This window comes from Juglans microcarpa x Juglans regia, chromosome 7D (assembly GCF_004785595.1).
Source record: "Juglans microcarpa x Juglans regia isolate MS1-56 chromosome 7D, Jm3101_v1.0, whole genome shotgun sequence".
In the NCBI taxonomy this organism is placed as follows: domain Eukaryota; kingdom Viridiplantae; phylum Streptophyta; class Magnoliopsida; order Fagales; family Juglandaceae; genus Juglans; species Juglans microcarpa x Juglans regia.
Window position 1 is genome coordinate 5,476,090 of NC_054606.1, and position 16,054 is coordinate 5,492,143.

Below are 16,054 nucleotides of genomic sequence, written 5' to 3' on the forward strand. Positions count from 1 at the left end.
GATGGAGACTGTATGTAGCATTGCTCATAAAATAATATTTTTTTTAGAAAAATTTAAACACATCAAATCAAAATCAAAATTAAAATAATATTTTTAATTTAAAGATTGTAGAAAAATTGTAAAGTTGTAACTCTATCATTTCTATATATTTTTTTTATCCCATTCTTTGCTTTAAGGAACCCTTTATATATATATATATATATTATATATATATATATATATATAAGTAAAAGAAGGACAGGAGGCTTTTAAGGAACTGAGGATATAAAAGGGTATGAGTCGTATGATTATATATTCGTCTATCAATAAAATTTGAGCACATATTTGAGATTTTTCGTGTCAAGTCTTTTCTTTCCACTAATCATTAGAGTGACAAAACTAGCGTAAAGGCTAACAACGTGGTCCATCAATATTCCTCTCAAGGTGTGTTTTCTTTTTCTTTTCTGTTTTTTTAGAAAAAATGTGTGTTTTCGTTAGAATAATGATAGAGACGTTACTTATTACATAGGTTTTAAATTACATATTTACATGAATTGCTAACTTAATTTATAGGATTTTTTTTTTTTATAATAAACCTGTAATATAATTATATTCCACCCGCTCCCGGCCCCACCTTGAGCCGCTGTCCGTCCACTTCCGTCTAACGGACGGGCCGATTTTTTAACCATTACCCTTTTGAACCCACCATGTACCACTTTGCCCAACAAAATGTGCAACTAGACAAACCTACATGTCTGTCTCCTGATTTCAATCTATACTCCAAATCTTCACACTCAAAGCCCAAAATATAGATCAAACTTCAAATATATATCCAACTAGAAATTAAAAAAAAAAAATAGTGAAGAACAACTTATCCACAGTTGTTGGCCAAGTCTTCGTCGTGGGTCACACAAGGATGCAGACGACCAAGTTATGACCATGGGTTGCAAAAACTTACAGCCACGACTTGGCCATAGGATTTTAAAGAGTCATAGCACCACCCACGACCATGGCCACGGGTTGAAAAGACCAACGGTACAACCAACTCAAGAGACCGATGACCATGTTTGTGGGTCTCTCGGCTACAAGCAGCTCAAGTGACCCACGACCATGGATCTGCAACAAGAAAGCTAAAGGAATGTGAGAAGAAGAGGAAGAGAAGGAGAATGAGAGAAGGAGAAGAATGAGGGGGCTAGAGGAGATGAAGAACGGAAGAAAAAAATGAAGGCTAATGCTGATGGTAGAGGTCAAAAGTATGGGAGAGAAAATAGCCTTGTATGAAATTGGGCAGGCGAACAGGTGGGTACCCTCCATTCGTTTGATCTTATTTTTAAAGGAGTTTGCCCCAAAGTTTTGAATATGATTAAGCCATTATGGCTGTGTTTATTTGAATGTTAAATTGAGTTGAGATGATAAAATATTTTTAAAATATTATTTTTTAATATTATTATTATTTTAATATTTGAAATAGTTAAATTATTTATTATATTTTATATTGAGATTTGAAAAAATTGTAATGATCAGTTGAGATAGATTTAGGAACCAAATGATAAAACGAAATATTTTCGTATCGGTGGTAAGGTACCATTTCAGAATAATTTGTATATAAATATATAATTTATATATGTATAAATTATATTTTAAAATAACATCAATACAAGTCGTAAAAAGTTAAAACATATATTTACAAAATTCAATAATATTTCTAAGTTCTCAACTCAACTATTAAAAAAAATAATCACTTATCTTCGTCACGAAAATGAGAGTATGGATTTGATTTTCAATTCTCGAGAAAAGGAAATTACAAAAAGTTAAGAAAATAGTTTTCAAATGTGAGAATTGGAGTAAAAATTATGAAAATATACTAAAAATACAAAATTTTGGCCAGTACACTGAAAACCGGTCAGTACATCGAAAATTGATCGGTATTGACCGAAACACACTAAAATGATCGATATTTGACCTAGTACGAAACACCTATCTCTCCTGTGCCGATTACTATTCCGGCACGGTATTCAAAACTTTGGCTTGCCCACTCCCTTGTTTGGGGTTCTACTCATAGTTTTAAATTTCGCTCCATTTCAACCGGAATTTTTCATTCTGGTGTAGTATCTGGTATACTATACCTCCTCGTTTCGTTTTACTCAAAATTTTGGCCCGTTATGGCCTTTCATGTCAAATTCCGGCCATTCCGGTCTCTATTCCGTTTCAGATTGTTTTTATAATTTTTTTGTGCTTGAATGACATTTTTGTAAATTTTAAATTTAAATGATATTTAATTAGTTCTAGAATATAGTATGTATTTATATAATTTTAATTTTTTTGTAACTTTAAATATGTCCAATCATTCTCTTTTTTTTTTTTTAAATATCATTATTTTTTACAATTTCTCTATTCTTTTTTTTTTTCTTTGTTATTGTGTCTCAATTCAAGTTTGTGATTTTTTTGACGTATATTCATTTTATAAATCTTTAATTCTTTTATATATATACACATATATGATGCACACTTACATATATATATATATATCTATGTAAGCATTTATTCCATTAGTTGTTAATTTATATATACATATAAATATTTATATATAATATGTAATTAATTCCAAAACGGTACACTGTAATACACTGGTACCAAAATATTCCGTTTCAACATTTGAATCAAAATGATCACTGGAATGGAATTTAAACATTGGTTCTGCCTATTATCCTTGTGGGCCGAACAGATTGGTGCGGGCAGGTCGGGTTATGAGAACCCGTCCCCTCGACACCCTAAAGGCATGTGAATTAGGCTAAGTTTGGATTAAAAAACACTCTTAACCCATCTCATTATTATAAGTTTTACAAATTACTACATAAAATCTAGGGGTGTAAAAAAAAAATCGGTGAACCTGTAAACTGGTTTGGTAGGTTTGGTTCCGTACCGAGTTTGGTTTGGTCCGATACATGTTTTATTTTTCTTAAAACCGGTCAAAATCGATCCGGTTCTGATTTTTCTTTTTCTAAAACCGGATCGAGCCGAACCGGACCGGTTTATATATATATTATAATTTTTTATAATATAATATATAATTATATATAAAATAATTTTGTATTATATGATAAATTATTAATTAATATAATATTAAATTTTAAAATCTTATATCACTATAGTCTATTGCATTAATAGTTATACTAATATTATATAGTGCGTATTAATAGTTTTACTGATACTATATTACTATATATTATAATATATTATAATTATAATTATATTATATATTATAATCACTATAGTCTATAATACAATTATAATATATATTATAATATACTACAATATATTATCACTATAGTATTACATAATATAATATGCTATTATATATATTATATAATATAAAATTTAGTATATTAAAATCGAAAAATCGGACTGAATCAAATCGGTAAAATTGGAAGTACCAGTTTAGGGGAATAACCGGTATAAAATCGATTCTTGAAAATGTAAAACTAGTGCATACTAATTCGGTCTCAAATTATGTTCAAAACCGGATCAAACCGGACCCGTTACACTCCTAATAAAATACAATCAATAATTCAATTTTTTTAAATTCTAAAACAATAATAATATAAAAAAATAATATTTCAACAATATTTTATTTAACTTTCAATTGTCATTTCAACTGATCTCATATCATCTTATTATCTAAACCTCACTTTAACTTGAGGCAGTTTTTTAATTTTTTAATTTTTTTAAAATCTATAGGTAGGTAAAACCTATGCAGCTTAACAAAAGAAATCGTCCAAACGATGTCTTGATTGAATATGGAAATCGATTTTCTTTTTCATCTGAATTATGTCGTGGCAGACGAGATTACTTGACTTATGCCACGTTCCCTCTATGGGACTGTGACTCACTCACTGGCTAGTGGCTCGGCCACTCCTTGATATATTGCTTACAGGATGGTGAGAGAGAGAGAGAGAGAGAGAGGTTTGTGGATGGCTCTACGAAGTGTGAGCAGAAAAGCCATAGGATTGAGACTTGTGCATAAGCATGGCTTTGCTCGTGGGTTGTCGAGTACGGGGTTCTCGCTACCGGAGTTCTCTCTGCCAGACCTTCCCTACGACTACGGGGCTCTGGAGCCGGTGATCATGGCAGAGATCATGAAGCTCCACCACCAGCACCACCACCAGTCCTACGTCACTAACTTCAACCAGGCCCTCCTCCAGCTTGAACATGCCCTCTCCGTGGCTGATTCCCCCACCATCGTCCGGCTGCAGAGCTCCATCAAGTTCAACGGCGGAGGTTTCTTCTCTCTCTCTCTCTCTCTCACATGCATGTAATTACTCTGCATTGGTAAAAATGAACTCAAAAGGTTTGATTTCATACACTTGATTAGTAATCCTTCTTCTTTGTGGTTATCACGGTTATTAGATGCTGTATTTAGCCATTAACTACTACTTCCCTGTGCAAAAGGTCATATAAATCACTCTATTTTCTGGAAGAATCTCTCGCCCATTAAAGTATGTATACTTTTTGTTTTTGTTTCGTTTTCAAGATGATGATTAAGGTTTCATTCATGTCATTTTGTGGGGCTTTGATCACATTCCGAGAATGTAATGACAGGAACTGGGTGGTGAGCCCCCAAAGCCTTCCCTAGGCTCTGCCATTGACACCCAGTATGGTTCTCTTGACGCATTGATTCAGAAAGTCAATGCAAGAGGTGCTGCTCTGCAAGGTTCCGGATGGATTGTAAGTTTTCGAAACCTTTATTGAGCAGTTTTGTGAGTTCCATCAGATAAATCCTGTTTGAATTGGATGGATATCTAACTCAACCAATTGAATTCTGAACAGTGGCTTGCTCTGGATAAAGAGCAGAAGAAGCTCTCAGTTGAAACCACTGCAAACCAGGTATATATGCTCATGATCAGAGCTTTGCTGTATGACTAATTAATTAAGACCATTCAGCCTTCTGGTTTTGTTAAGTCTTTAAGTTTATTTTAACAGTGTTCGTTTATGTTCCAAGGTTAAACATGTTATATGCAGGACTGGTTGATGCTGCTTGCAGTCGAAATTTTATGCAAATTTTCAGTAGTGTGAAGTTACTTTTAAATTAGTAGTTGATCAGTGGTGGCTAAAAAAGAAAAAGAAAACAGTAGTTCAACAGTGAATACCCAAATCTTTTAGGTGGGAGGCAATCCATTGGATAGGTGGATGAAAAAATAAGAAAGATCATTTCTTTTCCACTGTTACTTTTTCGATTGCTAAACAATCCATTGGATAGATGGTTGAAATGGCTAATATTGACAAGATCCTCGTTGGAATGACAAGATCCTCATTGGAATTATGTTTGCTGACAAAAAAACTTACAGGATCCACTTGTAACTAAAGGATCAGCTTTGGTTCCGTTGATTGGAATAGATGTTTGGGAGCATGCATACTACCTGCAGGTGAATTTGCTGGTTTTGGTATTATTTCAATGCTACTGATAGCTTGAATTTGGCTGTTTCGTATGTCACATAATTTCCAAGCATCCAATTAGATAAGACCCTTACGAAAGTTTTTAGATGGTTTCAAATTCTACCCATTGGAAGTGTGTGTTAATAATTTGGATGAGAAACGAAATAGTGTTCATGTTGTCTAACCTATTTTGACAAGAGTTCTGCTATACATCAGTCACTATTTTACCACCCACATTTTTTTTTTCAACTTTATGTCACATCTAGCCATCACCTTCAACCTCTCTCTTCTCTCAATCTCTCTGTCCGACCTCTCTCTCTCTCTCCTTCCTCAAGCTCTCCCTGACCTCTCTCTCTCTCTCCTCAAGCTCTCTTCGGCCTCTTTCTCCTCAAGTTTTGTTAAAGGAAAGAGAATGAAGAAAAAAAATAAAACTCCACACGTCAGGTGTGCTCCAGCTGCTGCCAAATAGTGGCTGATCCGAAGATTATTTCTTTTGACAAACATCCTACTATTGGCACACATCCTGCATATGAATTTGTTAGATTTATTAGAGATCTGCCCTGTTTTGCATGTATTTTCAGCTTGGAAAAGTGCTACTCGTCTTCTTCTTTTTTAACCATTTTTTTCACCTTTTTCACTATAACATTTTCATTATCATCTAGAGTAGCATAAAATGATTGGCAGATAAGTAAAAGATAACAAATAGGTTTGTAATTATTTAATGTTATATCATGGATTCTCCACCCTGGTCATCCCATTTGGGCATCCGCAAATATAGAATGATCTGCATGTTGTTTCACATGATTTTGTTTAGCGGTTATAAATTAAGAGAGAAGTGCTAAATATGAGTATTTATAAAATAAATTTACAAACTGATATAGTTTGATATAAGATATCAAATTTATATTATAATAAAACAAGCTTTACAGTATGATGTGTCATTATAATTTTATTTTTATATATTTATTTGTTAGATAAAGTATTTTTCAACTTAAAATCTCACAAGTGAGATTATTTTATTCATGCAGTACCATAATGTGAAAGCCAATTATCTGAAGAACATATGGAAGGTTATTAACTGGAAATATGCGAGTGAAGTTTATGAGAAAAACTGTCCTTGAGACAATAAAGCCTTGTACTGTGTGAAAAAAATAAAAAAGAGCCTTTTGGTTATCTTCCCATGTATCAGATATAAAGCCTATAATAATATTTTCTTTTTCCATGCTATATTCTGAATCCTAATTCTGACAATCTTTTCTCAGAATTCCTCAAGCTATTTAGAAATTTAAATGGAGCTATTGAAAACTTTGGCATTTGTTTAATGCAGATCTCAAGCGTCATAATTTGGTAAAACTGCCCGTATAATAAAAGAGCAAATCTATTCATCATCTATTTTTTTTATCATCATCTTATCATTTTATAATATGATATTAGATTATAGGTTCATAAGTAAAATAATATTTTTTTGTAGGGTTTGTAAATTTTCCAATTCAAAGAAAATTGGGATTAAAAAAAGAGAGGAAATGAAGATTTCACCATTTATTTATTTTTTATTTGGGGGAGAGGTGTATCAAATTCCAGATTTTCATTTTGAAAGCTAGGGTTATGCCAACCAGGCTACAAAAGCAAAGATTTCACTATTTAACAACAGTTTATTAAAAGCCTAAATAAATAGGGATTATTTTCAGATTTTTAAAAAAACATATTGCAAAAGATTTTTATTTTTTTAAAAAATTGAAATATTTATTTATTGTTTTTATTATCTCAATATAATAATTTTTAATTTCCAAGTTATACTATATGCTTCTATTATATGATGCGATATTTTTCATCAATCACTAACCATTTATTACATTTTTTAACATCATTTTTCATCAGTCATGAATCATTTATATGTTTTAATAAAAAATGTCGATAGTATTAAGGAATGATAAAGTAACAACCCGTTAACAATAAATTTTACTCGATTAATAAAATATTAGTCTTGTAAAATTTATTTATTTTAGTGTGTCTTTTGATTTTTTTAATATTATTTTTTAATATAATTGTGATATAGTATTCTTTGTATCACTCTCATTTTTGTTTAAAAAAACAAAAAAACTAAACGGGTCTTTGGCATTGCTGTAGACCCGATTCGATCCACTTTAACCGCTAAAACAATGAAACCCTAATCAGTCAAGTATATATACCCTTCATTCACTGGTTTCACCAGATATATCAATACAAAAGCGCTAGAACATCAAAGTCTGAGGACGACGGAGGCGCGCTGATCTAGGGTTTTGGGGTTAAGTTTTCATATCCCCAATCACCATGGTAAGATATCCAAAGCCTCACGTTTTGAGCGTCACTACTGGATTTATTTCTGCGAGCTGTTGTTTAATTGCGTGCGTTTGCGCAGACTTTCAAGCGCAGGAATGGTGGACGCAACAAGCACGGCCGTGGCCACGTCAAGTTCATCCGCTGCTCCAACTGCGGCAAATGCTGCCCTAAAGTATGCTTTTTTGTTTGCTTTGTTTTGTTGCTGATAACATTTTAGGATTTTTAAATTCATTTAAAGTGCGAGTATTGGCGTGTTTGTTAATATTGATATTGTATATGGGTGTTGTGTAAAAAGGACAAAGCTATTAAGAGATTTCTGGTGAGGAACATCGTTGAGCAAGCTGCTGTTAGAGATGTCCAAGAAGCTTGTGTTTTCGATGGTACAAAAATGATTTTCTCACTCTTTTGGTCAATTTTTCTTAATTGTTTTTTCCTCTGTTGTTAGTGATTCAATTTGATGGTTATGAACTTCTTGTGATGTTTTGATTTGTGGGTGCATTGCTATTTTAAGGATACACACTTCCAAAGCTGTACGTGAAGATGCATTACTGTGTTTCATGCGCAATCCATGCTCATGTTGTAAGGGTTCGATCTCGTACTAACCGGAGGAAGCGTGAACCCCCACAACGCTTTAGACGCCGGGTATGCCTTTCTTTTATTGTAATTGACGGGTTGATGGTATTAAAGAGTGATCATTTTCTACATTGGTCTCTGAATATTGTGTTTTGAAAGAAAACAGGGCTGTTGTTCTTCATGGCCTAATTTTGTGCCAGTTGAATCTATATATTTGACAGCAAACCTCTAGTTGATACATTTGTATTTCTGCCGACCCCAAGATTATAGATTTGTTAGATGCAGCCTTTTGTACGTGACTGTCACTTCACTGGAAGAACATTTCACTCAGGCCTTGCGAATTTGTTGGCTATATTGAGTATATTCATTCTATCGTACTATTATATTCAAAATATACCGTTGGAGTTGGAGGGATAAGTCATAAGAGTACTTAGATCTTTCTTGGTGCTTTGCATTTTTGTGCTGATAGCCACCGTATCATAATTCACATGGGCCTACACTTGTGCGTTGCGTGTCTTGCATGTGGAGTGCATATTGTGGTTGCCATTTCAACTTATTCAAGGCTTCTACAAGCTTAATTTTACAAGTTTTTGACCCAAAACATGTATCGAATGGAAGTTTGAAGTTACATTAAACTTTATGATATAATTACTACAAAAACCTGTCCTATGTCTCTATGAGAACTTGTTTTAGATTGATTATATGTATTTTACCTTCCCTGTTACAATGAATGAAAGTTGAAGTTGAGTCTGGGTGGTTTGCATATAAGTGATTCTACTGCCAAATGCCAATGGCTGACTACAATCAATACTCTGGAGTTCTTGTGTTAATTTTGATTGGAATTGATTGTTAGAGACTAGCAGTGAACAGTGTGGAACATTTTCTGGCACGTGGACGAGAAATGGTGAAAAGAGAAAAAGAAATCCAAAACAATTTAATATCTGATGGTATGCAAAATAAACTATAATTTTTCCCTCAATGTCTTCTGGCCACTAAACATGGATTCCATGTTTACTGAAGATGGTGGCAACCATTTTTTCTCATACTAGCAGTCTAATAGTTGACTTCCTTTTTTTGCTTTCATGCGGAATTTATGCATCTTACTGATGCATTCCTGTTGTTTTTCATGAGCTTTCTGTATGTGATGTATTATATATCTCTGCAATGGCTTGTTTTCATCGAGTTTTGTGTCCTGTCTCCATACTCTCTTGGTGCCTTTTTCTTACTGTTCTGCTTTGTTGTCGTTTCAGGAGGATCAACAAAGGCCAGGTGCACCTGGTCAAGGACCGCGCCCTGCTGGTGCACCAGTTGCTGCTCGATCTTGAGGATCATTACAGCATGCTTCACTCTATCTTGATACTTTCAGTATCAACTGCTGCTCATGTTTTTGCATATTACCTATAAATGTATTTTTGACCTTGATTGCGACTCCTATTTGAGTATTATGTGGGTTAGATTCCGTTACATGTGCGGAAAAACCGAGTTATGACAGCTGATGCAGAACTTTGAACTTTTTTAAGTGCATATTAAGTAAAATATTTTCTGAACTCCCATTAGATATTAACTTTTCAACCATGATGATAGGTAGCTACTGAAAATAGAAAAATTCTTTACACCATACTACCATTTCACTTTCATCCTACTAAGTAATATGTGGCACATTTATTACCATTAAATAATTATTTATTGTATGTTTCTTTATCATTTAATGGTGGTGAATGTGTCTTATGCTATTTAGTATGATTAAAATAGGATAAGAGTATGGTGTATAGCATTACTTCTGAAAATATGTTCAGATGTGCAATACTCACTAGCAAATTGGTTGCTGGATTTCAGTGATTGAACTGCCTTTTCTTTATTAGGTGTTTATACTTCATTTTTCCTTCTTTGATGAAGATGGGATTTGCCTGACCGTTCTAATTGGTGAACTAGATCACAGATATGCCAACCTGATGAATATGATCACTGATGTACCTAACAGGCTGGTTAGATAGTTTTGGGTACTAATTTTCGCGCTCCCCCTGTTCTTATGAACACACGCATGAAGGCAAGTTACTCTGTATATGGGATGAACAGACTACAGAGATCAAATTTGAGCGATGAAGCCAGAAATTGTAACCATGGCAGTAGCTACCTTAGGCATACTGCGTTTTGAACCCAGATGTTGACTATAAACTTCGTTCTTATTGCTAGTGGTGCAATAGTCCCTGAACACTGAGCTTTAAGTAATGATAATTTGACTGGTCCAAACTTAAAAAGCCATGTCCTTCCTGATTTATAGCTATTTCTTGATGTACAACGAACGGTCTTAAGCCAGCCATTTGGGTTGCTTCCATGATCACTTAAAATTATTCAACACGGCAATTATTTCTGTCCTTGAGGAGAATATGAATGTTCTTGGGTATGGTTTGCCTTTTCTTCTGGTAATCAAAAAGGTTAACACGTAAGTTTAACTAAAAGTATACTGGAAGATGGCTGCTAAGGTTTTCTAATGCAGATAAAGAGGGGGATATAGAGGTCAAGTTACAAATTTTAAGGTCCACAGATATGGTGCAAGCAAACAGTTGAAAGATAGGTTAACTTGACAAACTTTGATACGTCTCTGATGATTGCTCCGATGGTATGTATGTCTTTTGTTAAGACGTCAGAGAAGCAATCTGACTTTTGTGAACCCCATATCCATTGATAATATAACAAAACAAAAAAGAAGAAGAAATGACTAACTTATTACTCTAAATTTGCAGGTGAAACATTTTATTATTTGTATGTTAGTATGTATCATACACTCTTGAGAAGGTTTAAACTCTAAATTTCTAAACTTTTATTGCAAGCCACTTTTTGTCATGCTCATAAGGTTGAAGGTGTGTGTATCTTGTGAATGGAAGGACTTTCAAGAATATTTCGAGTAGGATTAAATACAATTTAAGGCTATGTTTGGACGTTGAGTTGAGTTGTGAATAGTAATATTTTATAGGTTCATTGAGATGAGTTTAACTTTTTTAGATTGAGATGGGTTTAACTTTTTAGAATGAGATGTATGAAATAAGTTGAGATGAATTTAATTTTTTTATGGAAATTTAAAAAAATAATGAGTCCCATTAATAATTTGTTTGACATAAGTTCAGAGGTTGTGGCTAACTTATCTGAAAATGAATACATGAATAATTCATGGTCAATGTCGTGTAGCAAATTCAAAACGCTGGTATCAATTCAAATATAAGTTATAGAGTGGTGGCTAACTTCAAATTTTGAGGGGGACTATAATAATAATATAAGATGTCCAGAAATGGCTACGATAATAATATTTTAAAGGTGAATACTTTATTTGGGTCCTTGGAAAATAGATGAAATTTCAATGTGATCTTTGAAGCTAAGAAGATTACTCTTATAATTCCTCATTTGTCAAAGTAAAAAAAGATCCATTCTTATCTGCATACGATGAAACCATTGACTAGTCAAATTTGTTTGACCATAATAAGTGCTACATTTACTAGAATCCATTAAAGATAAATATTTATAGTCTTAGATATGCAAGTTATATGCACTCTCTTTTAAGAAAAAGTGGATAAATTTATGATTTATATGAAAAAATCGGTTTTTTTATGACAGATCTTGATCTTACCTTATTTTTCAAATAAAATATGCATAAATTACAGACCTTAATACTGTATATAATATTATCCCATGCATTAAGATTATTTATATAATTAATTATTTATGCGGCTTATAAAGTCCTTAAAGAAGTTCTCTTCCTATTTTTTTCAAAATTTGAGAATTAAATGAAACTTCTTTGTGTTTTAGGGATTGAAAGATAGACAAGTGTCTATTATATTCTTATTCTGAATTAGAGCTTGTATGTGCAAAAGGATAATTGGCTAAATAAATTGTAAGTGGAGATGATACCAACAAGCACCAGTGGTCTAGTGGTAGAATAGTACCCTGCCACGGTACAGACCCGGGTTCGATTCCCGGCTGGTGCATTACGAGCGGTGAAGAATCCCTGCGCCTGATTGTGATGGTAGGGTCCATCACCACCGTCTGATTCTTCGGACGAAATGCAGCGCATCTGAGCTCGATTCCTTTTTTTTTTTCAAATTTCTATTCAATCCAACTACACGTGGTGGCCTGCCACCACCACCAAATACTTCAAAATACGTATGATTAATGCAGACAAAAAAGAAAAAGGCCCGACAAAAAAAAGGGAGAGAGGCATAATTAATTAAAACCTCATACGCTTGACTTTTACATATGATGCCACACCACGTTTATGTCATGTGTGTCACATAACGTTTTGTGGTTATAATATATAATTAGTCAGTACTAGATGACCATGTCCAAATCCATTTCACCTGTCCATCCCCCCATTCATTGTTTATATTCTTCCACGTTTAACCATATGCTAACTTTATTTGATTCTCAGTAGCTTTTAATCATATTTTTTAAAAAATTGTATTATTTATTATATTTTGTTTAGAAATTCAAAAAATTTATAATAATAAGATGAAATACTTCTTGTATCCAAATGTGATCGTGAACATCGTAGTAATAAAATATTATAAGATACAAGAGTAGGGAGATGAATTACTAAGATTGCAAAAATAGAAAGAAAAACAATAATTAGACTCATGTTTGCAACTATGGAAAATGAAACATTTAATTTGTTAAATAATTTGAAAAGTGCTACAGCAAGGAAGAGATCTTACAAAAATAGACCCACAAACTGATATAGATTCGTATAATACATTAGATCTACTTTACAATAAAAATAATTTTACAATATAATATACCACATCAAGTACTCATGTCAATCTGTAAATTTATTTCTGTTTAATCTTTTTGTAACTAAAATATTTTTTCAATTAATATACATACAACATTATGTAATCATATATAGTTGCTGTTGGTTTTATGGTAAGTATTTTTAAAACACTTAAAATCATAGACGTTGGATTTAATGGGTGATTAGAATTTGGTGTTTGGCATTTGTTGTTGAGTCACACTAACAACAAAAACACCAATCTTGTCTTCGTTTGAATATTCATGCATGAAGTTGGTTTCTATCCAGAGTGGTTGGTTTGTGATCGAAAAGACAAGAGAAAGTGGTGAAATACTCCCATTAAATGATCATATGTATCTATAGTCAACTTCTATAACTTTACTCAATTATTAATATTCCAGAGAAGAAAGCATAATTGTTTTCGTAGACGAAATGAATTCAGATTAAAATTAATAAATTAAATAAAAAATTATTAGAATATATTTTTATTAATATTATTTTTATTTTAAGATTTGAAAAAATTAAATTGTTTATTTTATTTTATGTAAAAATTTAAAAAAAAATTGTAATGATTAGATAAAATGAATTGAGATGAACTGTGAAAATAAGCAGACTTGATAATTTGACATATTAACTTGATAAAAATGAAAGGATCTCGAGTATACATTACATATTAAAAATAATAATGTTAGGTACAAATTTTAAATATATAAATATTGTACAAATCTTTTGTAAAATTGTGGATTCCATAAAATAAAAGTAAGTTTTTTATATTTTTTAGATCATTTTTTTATAAAGAAGTTGCATGAAGTTTGTATATTTAGAATTTGTATATATTATTTTTCTATAAAAATAAAGGTTAGCCAGCGATAAATTTTAGTTCCATAAATGCGTTTTTTTGTTTATTCTTATTTTTTTAACATAATAATAATAATAAAAATAAAAATAAAAAGTTGTGAGATCTAAGGGTCACAAGTGCGGCCATCAGAAGAGCACAAACTTTGTTGTAGAAAAAGTGAAGGCGCACGTTCAAACCTTGAAGTGCATGCCGGAGAGGAAATTGGAAAAGTGGTTGTACTTGTACTTTTTGTCTAACTCCACTGCATATATACTTGGGTGGGAGAATATGCCTTCTTCTTCTTGTCACCATTACTAACGGATGTTTGGGAACCAAGTTCTATCTCATCAGTCTTATCCTATTTCAATCCACATAAATTTTTGAATTAATTATTATATATATTTTTTAAATTAATAATTATAATTTTTTTAAATTTCTAAACAAAAAATAATTTAATTTTTTAAATCGATAAATAAAAATAACATTAAAATTTTTATTATAATAATATTTTAATTTTATAATACTCAATAAATACTCAATTTAAACTATTTTACTACTATCTACAAACTATTTTACGATTATTAACAAAATTCTCACCTATTTCATCTTCCAAACATCTTTAATCCAAATTTCTCGACTCGAGTTTCAATCGTATTTTAGAAGCTCGTGAATGAACAAACATTTGTTATCTATCTTAATTATGATCTGTTTATTATTTTTTAGAGTGAGATTAATTATTATAAAATTATTGGTTATTATTTATTTATGTGACCATCATTTGATGATGAGTAATATTTACGTTACGGAACAATCAACTTGGAGAGTCCATGTACATAAATTATCCAATTCAAGGCCAAAGAATCTTTAAATCTCAAATTCAACATTATGGAAAATGAATTAGGAGAAATAACTAATCACTTGTCTCAAAAGTGTTTAAGTTGATGGAAATAAGTAAATTTATATGTCGTTTGAATTCGAAGATGAGTTGAGATGAGTTGTGAATAGTAGTGAAATTTGTGAGTTAAAGTTGATAAATAGTAGTAAATAGTAGTGAGATGAGTTGAGATGACTTGAAATGACTTCGGAATACAAACCACCCCTTAGTTATTTGTATTATATTCTTAACACTCTCCAAACGTGGAAGTCCAATACGTAGAATATTTAATTAAATTATGTAGAGTGTAGATCTAGGGACAAGATTCGAACTCATCTATGCTCTGATACCATGAAAAATTACCACTTATCTCGAAATATTAAGTTAATGGAAAGATGTAGATTTAATTATTTGTATTATATTTTTAAAATTTATAGATAATTTTTAATATGCATTTTTTTTTACTAAATATTCTCCAATTCAAAATGAGTTAAAAAAAAGCATGCTGAAAATGATCTATAAATCATTTCCCATAGTGTTGTAGTAATTGTTAACAAAAAGGTATCATGTGATGATGATAATTGCCTAATTAGCAACGGGTTTTTTATTATCATTCCTATTATTTCGGATAGGAGCAGAAATTATGCACACAGTTGATCAATGAACTGTTCTCCTATGCACGTAAATCTCCAGCACCCCCGGCCAGCTGCCCATGAATTTCATACGTATTTGTCTTATACATACGACGACGTATCAATTCCCGACAAAGTTGCTTGCTTTGAAATTTAGAGCTTCATGCACTATCAACAGACATTTATGATTTATGCATTAAACAAACGTGGGTGTACAAATATGTCAATAACTTTTATCAGTGGAGAAATATATATATATATATATATCCATATATATATATATAAAAAAATCTAATTGTAAGTAATTATGCGCACTAATACGTGTATCCATTTAATATGATTGATTAAAAAGTAAATTTTATTAAAAATAGTACTAATTTAAATTTAGAATATGAAGGTAACAATATTAGTATGCAGATTGGTACGCAAACTTATTTGTACATAACAAAACTCTATATAGATATATATATATATAAAATACATTTCCGTCAAGACTTTTCCCATTAAGATTTACAATTAGTCTAACAACAAATAATTTGTATTTTTCCTAAGCCTCCTTTCTATTTTTTTTTTTTTCCCCCCAAGACTTAATTAGTCTAACAACAAATAATTTTTATTTTTCCTCAGCC

General features: G+C 31.7%; 2 protein-coding genes and 2 non-coding genes across 4 annotated transcripts; all 4 read left to right on the top strand.

The window, feature by feature from the left end:
• Positions 1-3,856: 3,856 nt before the first annotated feature.
• LOC121238975 (superoxide dismutase [Mn], mitochondrial-like) lies at positions 3,857-6,639 on the top strand. Its single transcript, XM_041136087.1, has 6 exons — positions 3,857-4,257; positions 4,429-4,475; positions 4,579-4,704; positions 4,807-4,863; positions 5,325-5,402; positions 6,441-6,639. The coding sequence occupies exons 1-6, from the start codon at positions 3,915-3,917 to the stop codon at positions 6,531-6,533; spliced, it is 744 nt and encodes a 247-aa protein (XP_040992021.1). The 5' UTR covers positions 3,857-3,914; the 3' UTR covers positions 6,534-6,639.
• Positions 6,640-7,624: 985 nt separating this feature from the next.
• LOC121238996 (40S ribosomal protein S26-3-like) lies at positions 7,625-9,851 on the top strand. The gene is made up of 5 exons (XM_041136117.1): positions 7,625-7,725; positions 7,811-7,903; positions 8,027-8,111; positions 8,243-8,373; positions 9,555-9,851. The coding sequence occupies exons 1-5, from the start codon at positions 7,723-7,725 to the stop codon at positions 9,627-9,629; spliced, it is 387 nt and encodes a 128-aa protein (XP_040992051.1). The 5' UTR covers positions 7,625-7,722; the 3' UTR covers positions 9,630-9,851.
• Positions 9,852-12,213: 2,362 nt separating this feature from the next.
• On the top strand, positions 12,214-12,284 carry TRNAG-GCC. Its single transcript has one exon. It is a non-coding gene; the product is annotated as a tRNA-Gly (tRNA).
• A 4-nt stretch (positions 12,285-12,288) lies between these two features.
• On the top strand, positions 12,289-12,378 carry LOC121240156. The gene has a single exon (XR_005935480.1). It is a non-coding gene; the product is annotated as a small nucleolar RNA snoR114 (small nucleolar RNA).
• The last annotated feature ends 3,676 nt before the right edge of the window (positions 12,379-16,054 follow it).

Excerpts from the sequence above, each read along its gene's own strand:
- LOC121238975 (XM_041136087.1), top strand. The coding sequence starts at position 3,915 with ATGGTGAGAGAGAGAGAGAGAGAGAGAGGTTTGTGGATGGCTCTACGA. Across the intron at positions 4,705-4,806 it reads TGCAAGGTTCCGGATGGATT|TGGCTTGCTCTGGATAAAGA; the intron begins GTAAGTTTTCGA and ends AATTCTGAACAG. Across the intron at positions 5,403-6,440 it reads AGCATGCATACTACCTGCAG|TACCATAATGTGAAAGCCAA; the intron begins GTGAATTTGCTG and ends TTATTCATGCAG.
- LOC121238996 (XM_041136117.1), top strand. Across the intron at positions 7,904-8,026 it reads GCGGCAAATGCTGCCCTAAA|GACAAAGCTATTAAGAGATT; the intron begins GTATGCTTTTTT and ends TTGTGTAAAAAG. Across the intron at positions 8,112-8,242 it reads AGAAGCTTGTGTTTTCGATG|GATACACACTTCCAAAGCTG; the intron begins GTACAAAAATGA and ends TGCTATTTTAAG.